The sequence below is a fragment of the Penaeus chinensis genome, chromosome 16 (assembly GCF_019202785.1).
Source record: "Penaeus chinensis breed Huanghai No. 1 chromosome 16, ASM1920278v2, whole genome shotgun sequence".
Lineage (NCBI taxonomy): Eukaryota > Metazoa > Arthropoda > Malacostraca > Decapoda > Penaeidae > Penaeus > Penaeus chinensis.
In genome coordinates this window covers 20,814,405-20,826,904 of record NC_061834.1, presented here as the reverse complement: position 1 = coordinate 20,826,904, position 12,500 = coordinate 20,814,405, and the positions used below count along the sequence as shown (strand labels likewise).

The following is a 12,500-nucleotide window of genomic DNA, read 5'->3' as shown; positions in this document are numbered from 1 at the left end:
TTTGTTGTTGTTGTTGTTGTTGTTGTTTTTAATGGATAATTATTAAAATTTGAATACATTTTGCCTGAGAGAAAAAAACATTATTCATACATATATATATATATATATATATGAATAGTGATTCTCTATATATACATATGCATATATATATATATATATTAATAGTGATTCTCTCCATATATATATATATATATATATATATATATATATGTGTGTGTGTGTGTGTGTGTGTGTGTGTGTGTGTGTATGTGTGTGTGTGTGTGTGTATGTGTGTGTGTGTGTGTGTGTGTGTGTGTGTGTGTGTGTGTGTGTGTGTGTGCATATATACATACATGCATACATATATATATACATGTAGATATATGTGTATATATATGTATGTATATACATATATATGTATATATGTATATCGTATATATATGCATAGGTACATATGTATATATATACATATATATATATATATATATCGTATATATATATATATGTCTAGGTATATATATATTCAAATATGTATATATATTTTATTTATATTCATATTTTGTATTCATATATCTATATTTACACACACACACGCGCGCGCGCACGCACTCACACACACACGCACATGTATATATACTGTATATATGCACACACACATACATGTGTGTGTGTGCATATATACAGTATATATTTGTTTTCCTTGTATTTACAGCAGCTCCTTCTGTGAGACAATTAAGTTAGTTCGAGACGAATTGCCACATTAAAGTAATCTGCCCCAATGGATCCCCCGAATGAAATCCAGAGGCAGTTTGTCTTCGTCATTTTCATTTTAGTCTGTTTCGTCAGTTCAATAAAAGAATGACATAATATTGTTTTAATATTAAAATCCTCTTGACCTTTTCCTATATTTTCTTTTGCAAAATTGCAATGCTTAGAATAGTAATGAACTTAGAGAAACAGCAATTAAAATAAGCAAATGAACAAAGATATTTTTTGATTAGATAAGGGAGATATAAAGTAGAATGGGTAAAGAATTCTAGATGCAATCAAGGTCAATGACTCGGGTACACTCAAATACTGCATACTTATATATATATATATATATATATATATATATACATGTGTGTGTGTGTGTGTGTGTGTGTGTGTGTCTGTGTGTGTGTGTGTGTGTGTGTGTGTGTGTGTGTGTGTGTGTGTGTGTGTGTGTGTGTGTGTGTGTGTGTTTGTCTATAACTACATATAGATGTAAATAAAGGTTGCGTGAAAGAATGCAAAAGTGTATTTCCATCAAGCAAAACAGAATACACCCCAAGCTACATACAGGATATATACTCTGTGCATGATAATATTCATGGTTGAGGCGCACATTATACAAACACAAATCATGCTCTGCAGATGTTTATACAGTCCATGATTTATGCGAGGACCTTTTTATATATGGTCTAAGCATAACTGTGACACAAGGATATTGCAAAAGAATGTGAGTGTGTTTATAAGTATGTATATGTATACATACACACGCGTGTTTATATATATATATATATATATATATATATGTGTGTGTGTGTGTGTGTATATATATGTGTGTGTGTGCGTGTGTGTGTGTGTGTGTGTGTGTGTGTGTGTGTGTGTGTGTGTGTGTGTGTGTGTGTGTGTGTGTGTGTGTGTGTGTGTGTGCATACACACGTACACACACAAACACGTATGTGTATATATATACATATAAATACACATACATACATAAATACAAACATAAATACATACCTACATACACACATACATAAATGTGTATATAAATTGAGAGACTGACTGAAATATATATATATGTATATGTATATATATACATATATTTACATATTCATATGTGCGTGTGTGTATGTGTGCCTATATGTATATGTGTATATATGTATATACACACACATACACACACACAAACATACATGCATGCATACATACATATATAAATATATATACATATACATGTAAATATCTATCTATATATCGATATATATTTATCTATCTATATGTGTGTGTGTTTGTATGTGTGTATACATAGACACACACACACACACACACACACACACACACATAAACACACACACACACACACACACACACACATATATATAGATTGATAGATAGATAGATAAATAGATAGATATACTTATATATATATAAACACATATATACATATATAAATGTATATATATATATATATATATATATATATATATATAGGCAAATACATATGCGTATGCATACACCCACCCACACAATCACACATTTCCCTACACACAGTAATTCCGCCTGCAAGTATGCTGACAGCCCAAGGACTGAAGGGAAACAGCCACCGAGAAGGAAAGGAAGAGGATTGTAAACTTGCTTATTCATTCCATTAGTCTTGTTAGGATGCGCACCCATGTACTGCCAGCATCTCCACACTTAACTGGAAATGCATCTTTCTTTCTTTTCTTTTTTTCTTTTTTTTCTGATATCTCCTTTTCTGTGTATGTGTATGTTTATTCTATCTTCTTATTTTTTCTTTTTTTTTTCTTTTTTTTTTTTGGGGGGGGGGGGTATATATATATTTTCAATTGTGGTATTTGTACGTTATGTACATGCCAATAAATGGTGCAGTTGAATGCGGTAAGACCGACCGTTATATTCCCGAACCCCCAAAATCAATTCTCAGATCTCATGCGTACCCATGGAATATTTAAAGTCACACACTCAGCCTATTTTTCTAAAGGAAACCTATCGAATCTTTCCATATAAGAAACCACACGCTAGGCAACACAACATTCTTCCACGGCCAGTAATTTCAAAACGTTTCTGGCTCTTGCTTCCGCATGTTAATCGATAAAAATAGACACACCCTCACTTGAATCCAGCCATCCACATCTGGTGAGTCAATATTGATTTCCATCGACCCATTAATGAGTCACAGATGTATTTATAGCATTGAGAAATGATGATGGTGAAGATGATGAGTACGTACGATAAGGTACGTGTGATTTCTCTCCAAAGTGGGTCAAGAATTTATATCGTTCTTTTTTAAATGTTTAATGTTTTTTTTTTTTTTTTTTTTTTTTTTTCTTGTTGCGAATTGCAAAGAGGTCGGAGGCAATGTCAAAATGCTGATTAGGGAATGTCTGCATGGCTTGTGAGAGAATATTGAGTTTAATTATAAAACGCCGAGGGAGTGACAGCATCATCTTAAATAGCGTGATTTTTTTTTTAACAATATGATGCAAGAATTCTCTGTACTACAATAATACGAAATTATTTTAGGTCATACTTAAGGAGATCAAGGAAACAAAAATTGTCCATAAAGTTGGGAAATCTCAACACGCGAATGGAAAGTTTATGGTTTAAAAGTTAAATGTAAAAGTTGGGGAAATACATCATATGAAATAACAAAAATGTTTCATAAATATGCAATCACAATCTGAAAAAGAAATTATAATACTAAAATACTGAGAAATAAACATTATCTTATTTTACAGAGGAAACAGAAAAAATGGGCGTGTAGCCTACAAGTAAATGGAGAGGAATAATGAAGAAGAAAAAAATATTCTATGAAAATAATAAAGACGAATAACATTAACAGAAAATTCTAATAAATCTATGGACTGTGATACTGTTACTATGAACAAATGAAAATAGATAAGTGCATAGCAGATACAATATAGAATACCTTCGAACAGAAGTAATTGAAATGATTAATATCAAGATGTAAGAAATATGCAAACATCATATACAGTTGCAAGAGTTTTAAAACGAAAAGTACCAGCGAGAGGGAATAAATATGACTAAACACAAGAATACGGAGAAATATCGAAGTGAAGGCCATCCGTGTGAGGGAGTAGAAATATTTACAAGGGGTGTTGCAGTTCCTCTTTTTTTCTTGCAGTGTCTAATTTTAACTTATGCCATGAATGCATAATTCCAAAAGGATTGATACATTTTTTTTGTTCACTCTTCATACTCAGTTCGATAACATTCAAAATGGAATTGTTCTATAAAATATATATATTATTTTTTGCAAATGAAACACTGTAGAATAATATCGGTCTCAGACATTTTATTAAATAATCTTTTCAATTCCTATAAGGTAACAAGACCTAGCATCTTATCTGTCTTCCAAATTTTGCAAAATATGCAGAAAAGATATATACATAGGCTCATAAAATAACCGTGTTCATCCAATAAAATTCAAAACGTACGACAATTTCTGACACTAAAGACACGACGGCTAGGCGTGATATTTCCCGACTTTTCTTTCACATTCATGTCTAATTTAGCAGGACACAGCAAAAGATCTTAACAACACCAATATTATTCATAATCAGAACGAAATTAACAACAGAAAAACTTCCATAACAATATATTATAAATAAATCGTTGCAGAAACGTACAAAAATCTACTACACAGTGCGACAATTCTCCGGAGCAACGGTACGACATCGCGAGAGTGACGTCGGGCAACACCTGACCGGGATCGAGTTAGTATCGAAGGCACGATGGAGCGGCGTGTGTAGAGGTAGTTCCTTGTCCAATTCTACTCCTTTTTATAAGTTCCTGGATGACAGCAGGAGGATCAAGATGTCGGTCAAGAGATATTTAACCCCCGAACAGTTAGTGGGGTTTGAAAATTATAAGGTAAGGGTCGGTTTTGGGTGTGATTTTAAAACATTAGTATTTCTCTCACTCGTGGACATGAACTTTAACTCGGGAGTTGGAGTCCCATTAATGAGTGACTCTGGTGGAATTTTAGGACAATTTGTTGGTATTTTGGCCACGGGAGTAGATTTTCGAGTGCTTCTAGACCGTGATAAGTTAAGGTGATCGATAGGAATTACGTAGTTTTGATATTAATAGCTACTTAATGCATTGGGTGATGACCATATTATCCTCCTTGATTGATTTGCTTGCAGGCAATTTCCCGTCTCCTTGAATTTGCATGTGATTTCGTATAATTTTAAATTTTTAGTCTCTTGGGCATAGAATGTTTATTGGTTTTGACGCTTGAATTTTGTAAAGAATTGATGTACTCTTTATCCCAAAGACTGAAGGAAGAGGGAAATATTAATAATGTCAGTCTTGATGCATGTGAAAGCAGTTCAAGAACTGCACAAAAAGTGGATAAGAAAGATTAGCCTCTTGCATGAAACACAATCAGAGAAATTTAGGGCATCTGTTTCATAATTAATGCAATTAACTATTCTGTCTTCACTTCTTAGATTGCTGTTGTTATCTTCTTGAATATAATAGAAGTATTGGGTAAGAGCTTGAATTGTAATTGTACCAGAAAAAAGGGCATTTATATGGTAGAAAAACCTAACATTTATTAATCCATATAGATATGTATGGGACTTTGTGTGGGACCTAGGGTAGCCCTATAACTCGCTTAAGTTTAATGTGATTGCGAGAACCCTGCAATGTATGCTGAGGCGAAGGACTCATTTTAGAAAGGAAGAGGGCTAGAACTCTTATATGTGGAATGCAAAACATTTAAAGCAGATAAAGTGAAGATACTGATATTTGAGAAAAGAGATTGAACTGTATGAAACATCACTAATATGTGCTTGATACATACCTTTATTTTTTAAAGTTTCATGAATATTTCCCACGTGAGTCGAGATTATTGCTAGACTAGTCTTGCAAAATCCAGGATGGGATCTCGTTTTTATGTTGAGCACTGAAAAAGTGTTACAGCAAGTTGCTAGGTAATGCAATTGCATGCAGGGACATCACCAAGAGGCCATTACCCTTACAATTTTTTTCTTTCTTTCTTTTAGACCAACTTGTTAGTTTTTAGAAATTCTCAAGTGCCTGTGCCCAAAATGTAATGTAAAGTGCTACCCTACCCCTCCTACTGCAATTTAACCCCATGACACCCCAGATCTCATACTAGTGCCTCAACCTGATCAGTGAGTCCACTATTGAGATCTTGGTTGTTGGCAGACTTGCTTGGCTATGGAATAATATGAACTTATCAGTGATATAACTGATAATCGATATGATGATTTAGATTACCCTTGATAACCTGAAGGGTATAAAGTTGATTAAGGAATTATTGGCAAAAAATACAAAAGGAGTAACTGCAACATTTGGTCATAGTGCTTTACTGAAATAATGCAGTATTTGTTGAATTTTAATTGTTGGTAAGGGCAGAGCATTGTGTGTTTGTTTGTTTGTGCATGTCACCCATGTGTTTACATGCATGTGCATGTATGTGAGTATGTGTATGTTTATGTATATTTGAATATACACTGTGTGTGTATGTGTATGTGTATGTGTATGTGTATGTATATGTATATGTATATGTATATGTATATGTATATGTATATGTATATGTATATGTATATGTATATGTATATGTATATGTATATGTATATGTATATGTATATGTATATGTATATGTATATGTATATGTATATGTATATGTATATGTATATGTATATGTATATGTATATGTATATGTATATGTATATGTATATGTATATGTGTGCGTGTGAGTGTGAGTGTGTGTATGTGTGTGTGTTTTTTGTTTGTTTGTTTGTTTGTTGGTTTGTTGTTTGCCAGTCAGTCAGTGTGTGTCTGTATGCATTTGTTTTGGTGTGTGTTGTTTCTTTTATTTATATCACAATTTTGAGAATAACTATTTTAATACTGATGTAAAAGTGGAACTTAGGAGATTAACTATAATTTAATTAGGGGTATAGTTTCAGTTTCAGCCATGTAGTACATGGTAAAATTTGCCTGTAATAGACAGAATGATAAAGAATAAGACACTTTCATCTGTGGTATGACCTTCCCAAGTTGATGATAAGAAAGTTATGAAACACTTACTACTTTGGTACATTTATAGATAAATGTAATGACACTATGATAATCAAAGAAAAGAACTACACTCACTAATACATGAAATAATCTGGGTAGGCAAAAAATAATGTCAAAAATTAAGAAAACAGGTCACAACAAATGCTGCATAGAGAGTAAGTCTATGGTGATTGGGTGGGTGGGTTAAGAAGGCTTTTGGTTCATACAGCTGTGTTTTTGGATTAACCAGGAATGGCTGGAGTAATAATCTCAGAGGAGTAAGGTCACTTCATAAACATTACCAATACTTTCATATACATTATTTGCGACAGAAAATAACAAGAGCTTCATGCATATTACAGTGTGAATAATTGAAAGAAGGAATAAAAACTACAAGATTGGATGGCTGTGTAAAACTAAAAATATACCTAAAGAGGAAGGGGTATGTCAAACATGGCTTTGTTTCTATTAAGAGAGTACCCAGGGCCTCTTCTTTAATCCCTGAATGCCCCCAAAGTCTCTTTCATGATTCCTCTTTCCCCAACCTGGGCCACTTTCCCAACACTCTCAACTCTTCTTAAGAAGAGCTTCCAGAAATTATTATATTTGGCATAAGTGCATGGGGAGTATATGATGAATGAACTTGAAATTTAAGCTGAGAGATGGGGGGAGAGGTACAAGGATTATTGATTGTTGCAGGGCTTGGTGGTGTATTTGCTATGGGAGAAGTGGGCTATATATTTGTCTTGATAGTGAAAAGAACCTTGGGTATCACAGTTTTCACAGGTGCATATTTTTTTTAGCAACCCCTGGTGTCCTAGAAAATGGAAATTATGGTCATACTTTCTTTTAAAGTATTTTGTTGTGTTGTAATTATCAAAGCATATTATGTAAATTGCAAATGAATGAGTAAGAGTACATTTTCTGTCAATGACAAGATTACTTTCATTGACAAGATTCAGTATTATTATGTAGTCTAATGTGATTATAGTGAATCTGCTATTCATTTTCTTTGCAAACCTTTAGTTTCCAAGTAAGGAACACCACCAATCATCCTCATTCAACAGGCCTGGGGCATCTGTGGGGAAATTGTGGTTATGGGTGCAAGGGGAGACAGATTGCAGAAACACATTTGGTTTCTGCCCAACAGAAGCTGAGAAGTTAGACAATGTGATTTGGTTACAGTATACCCCCCTCCCCGAGCATTCAAGACATAAGCATGTAAACCCTGTCTAACAGCAGTACTCCCCTCCCTCCTCTCCCCCACATGAGAGTAATCTGAAGTGATATCACTGGTTGGCATCCAGTACTATTGCAATGTCAGCATCTTATTAGTATATTTTTTCTGTATCAAAAATATACTACTGAAACTGATTCAGAAAAAAAAATGCAGAAAATATGGTAAGTTGTATGTCTAAATCAGATAACAGTCGGCACTGGCCGAATAAAATGTAAAGATATACCGGTCTTAAACATGTGAAAAGAAACTTGAGAAATTGCTTGGGCAAAGTATTTACTGGATAACTTCATGGATTTTCTAAGATACATCTTGGTATATGTGTAGGCTACATCATTGGTTTCAGTTTATTAAAAAAAGAAACAGTTACCAAACTGTCCTATTCTTCAGTATTATTATTATTATTATTCAAATATAACTGATTTTATGATTTGGCAAATGCGAAATAAAAGTAGATGGTTTTCTTGGAAGTTAGTGACTGTTGAGGTTCCATTTTGATTCAGTCATTTTCAACTTCAGTAATGGCTAAGGTTTAGGAGTTTTAAAGATAAAAAAGAGATAAACTAGATAAAGAAATGACTCAGGGTTCATATATCAGTTACCTGTACATGCCTGCCTAATTATTCCTACACTTTTTATATATATTTGTTTATGGTGTGAGGATGTGTTTGTGTGTTGAGTGAGTGAGTGAGTGGATAACCAAGCAAGTAAATGCCATAGGGTTTGCATAATCTTATGAAAGAGCCTTTTGTTACTGGAGTTATTTTCAGCCAGCCTATAACTGTCAGTTGTTCAGTGTTGTTTGTTTGTGTGAGTACCATAGTTGGATTTTATTTCCTATATTAATCACAGTGGACATTCTAAATTCTAACTTGTTGGTAATGAAGTTTGCTGGTCATATAGGTATATCACTAATTAATATTTAGAAAAAAAAAAAGAATAATAGTGATAAGAAATGTAATGTTTACAATATAAATGTTAATTTTTATCTGATTCTCACGGACCCCCTGAAACCCATCCAAGAACCTCAGGTGTGAATTGACGCTAGTACTACAGGATTTATATCTATGATTTGGTACGGAATTGTTTCCACTTTGTCAATGAATGAATTGCTTTGTCTGTGACACACCAAAGAACCTGCAAACATGAATATAGGAGTGACAATGGGAACCCCTGGTTTTAGAGGAAGGATGTAAGAGTGTTGTCATAATGTACTTATGATTTAAAGCTCTTCCTGTACTATAGAATGTGACTTTCCAGTAATTTTTTTTTTATTTGTGAATTATATTATGACAGTATATGCAATTAATTTTGAGGTTTTCAATTGCCTCTATTGATCCTTAATTTCTGTATTTTTTATACTTAAAAGAAAGATACAGTGGTTTAGTTATGAGTTGTGTGCATACAAATGTTTGTGAGTGCAAAACACTTCTGTGTTCATTAAATGGCATAGATATCTATTATGTATGATAAAAAAGAATATTGAAAAATTAGTTTGTGTTTATATAAACATAAGTTCCTTGTGTTATTCTAAAGATAATTAGTCTTAGATCAGGGATAGGAATAATGGGATGTGCTAAGCTTATCAGGTAAACTATGCAAATGAATGAAGATCATTTATGTGTTGTTATATGCATTGTAACCAGTCGGACAATACAGGATGTAATTAAGGAATAGAAAGAATGTATAGATAAGGTTGAAAAGGAAATTTCTATTATGCATCAGGAAGTAGTTAGACCCAGTGTTACAATATAATTCCTTTCGTCACCAACTCAATGCCATCGGGAAAATGCTGTGCTTGTTTTTATTTTTTGGGGGGGACATGTCTCTGCACATAGATGCAAGTGCATAGCAACAAAGGAGTCAATTATTAGATTCCACCTCTCCTTGAATTGGCGGGAAAATTTGTTTTATTATGTTTTTTTATAATTATGAATATCAATGGTGTTATTTTTATTATTGACATTTTTTATAAAATTCCATTACTAATATTGTCAATTTTCTTTACAACAGTATAGTGCTCAAGATACCAGTCCTCTCAGCAATTATGTTATGCACCCGTTTTGGAACACTGTAGTGAAGGTAAGAACATTGTTGGCCATTTATGATGCGAAGGCATTTTCTTTTAATTTTTTAAATTTTTTTCTTGTCTCGTTGTTGTTGTTTCTTTTTCCTCTCCTCTTCCTTTTTCTTTTCTTCTTCTCCTTCTCCTTCTTCAATGTCTTCTTTTCTGTTGCTATTCCTTCATGTCCTCCTCCTCCTCCTCCTCTCCTCTCTCTTCTCTCCCCTTCCAAATTACCAAGACTTCACATGTTTGATTGAAAGATGGAAAATTTCTGTGGACAGAACCTGACTTCCATATCAGTCTGAAGATTAGAAGAAATGTAATGTCACTAAGAGTTAGTTGGCATGATCAGGTGTGGCTGTGATTATGTAAATGTGTACCTGCGCCCTATACATTTGTGTGTTTATTTGCATTTTTTCATTCTTTCTTTCCTTTTCTCTGGTTTTATTGTGTATTCTCTTTTTCTTTTTCTTTTTTTCTCTCCTTCTTTTTCTTTTTCTCTTTTCTATTCATTACCATGTTTTCACTTTCCCCCTTTGTAAAAGATTTCAGTGTGACTGTGTTTTTCAAAGTGAAGCTTAATGAGCACTTGCAGCCTTTTCAGTGGTTTGATGCAGATGATACATTCCTTGGTGATGTTGGTTCTAATTCATTTTATATTACCTTTTCCATTTGTTTGTTTCAATGTAGGACTAGGGTGTGGGTGTGACTGTCATTTTCAGATATGCACTAATTAGGAGTGAATGAATCAAAGTGTAGGTTTAGTTGTTCGGATGAACTATCACATGTAACAAGCTTTTTATTGATGTTGGAGTTATTATGATATATTTATATTTATCACTTTTTTTTTTTTCTCTCAAATGATGAGTTGTTAGTTTTGCCCCCCCCCCCCCCCCCCCCACACACACACACATTTCATTAAGACAGCAGTAATCTAACATTTCTTACTCACTTAGCAACATAGTCTTTATCACACCACAGATATGTGATAAGTGTGAAAATCTTCAAGGCTTTCACTACCTCTTGCCATTTCTGCAGCCTTAATCATTTTTTCATCTTTCATTTATGTAGATTGATTTAAAGATCTCACCAGGTGGATATTTTGAATATAATGTGTTGTATACAAAACCATGATTACGATCTGTCTGTCTAGAGATGCAGGTTATCAAAGTGTACTCCATGATTGCTGTATCACTGTTTGTCTGTTTTATCTTATCCAGAGTTCCAAGCTAGAGAATAATTAGTGGTAGAAGCTGTATATATTTTCCACAAATGAAATTTCCAATCGTATTATCATGTTTCCTTGCTTTAGTTTAGACTGAAGCTATTGTGATAGCTTGTTGCTCTTATTCACAGAAGTTAAGTTTCATGTTACTTTGTGTATGAATCTTAAAGGAAAAATACAAGTTACTTAATTATTTTAGGGGATTCAGTTAAATATTTTCATTTTAGGACAACTGTTTTATTAAAGATAAAAAATGATTCCTTTGAATCATTCCTTTGTTCTCAAGTGATATGTATGTATCTGTTCCATATTATATGTTTTGTTGAAGCTTCTGGGAATTTGTAAATTTTTATATTTCACTATAGCTTACAATAACCATTTTTTCCTTGCTAGTCATTCTCATACTATTATTGCCCATAATTCATTGGAATGGCATAATGTAGAAAGATATAAACATAACTTTGTTATGTAAATTTTTTTCAGGAATCTTTATTGAATCTTTATAAGGAATTTTGAGTAATTGATATTTCAACTCATTTTCTAGATATGTCCACGGTGGATAGCGCCTAATGTCCTCACATTTGTGGGTTTCCTGTTTACGGTGGCCAACTTTGTCCTGTTGTCCTTTTACGACTACAGTTACTATGCATCTAGCGTTGACATACCTCCTGGCACTGACCCATACCCATCTGTGCCTAATTGGGTGTGGTTAGTCTGTGCTCTCAATCACTTTCTGGCACATACTTTAGGTAAGTTTTTTGGGGGATTAAAGGGTAGAATTTTCAGAAGATTTTGTACTCGAGAATAATCATAAGTGATCAGATGGAGAATATGGTGTCGTGTCTGATGCGCAGTATTTCAACTGGTAGTCATCCATTACCCTCATAGCTTCTAATGCTTGGCCAATGATTTTAGATGGGATAGATGGAAAGCAGGCACGAAGGACTGGCACGAGTGGGCCATTGGGAGAGTTGTTTGACCATGGCTTGGACTCCTGGACCACGTTCTTCATCCCGGCCTGCATCTGGTCCATTTTCGGCAGGACAGACTATAGCATTAGCCCACTCAGGTTCTATTTCATTTTGTGGAATGTACTGTCCTGTTTCTACACTTCTCACTGGGAGAAATACCTTACCAAGATACTGTTTCTTCCATGGGGCTACGATATA

General features: G+C 33.7%; 1 protein-coding gene across 1 annotated transcript in view; it reads left to right on the top strand.

Annotated features, from left to right (window-relative positions):
- Window positions 1-4,398: 4,398 nt before the first annotated feature.
- Window positions 4,399-12,500, top strand: part of LOC125033504 (ethanolaminephosphotransferase 1-like) — a 14,122-nt gene continuing 6,020 nt past the window's right edge. Inside the window, exons 1-4 of the mRNA XM_047625061.1 lie at window positions 4,399-4,641; window positions 10,055-10,123; window positions 11,876-12,080; window positions 12,247-12,500. The exon at window positions 12,247-12,500 is cut by the window's right edge and continues 9 nt beyond it. Of these exons, the coding sequence (XP_047481017.1) occupies window positions 4,585-4,641; window positions 10,055-10,123; window positions 11,876-12,080; window positions 12,247-12,500 (585 nt within the window). The 5' untranslated portion in view covers window positions 4,399-4,584. The remainder of the gene's footprint in view (window positions 4,642-10,054; window positions 10,124-11,875; window positions 12,081-12,246) is intronic.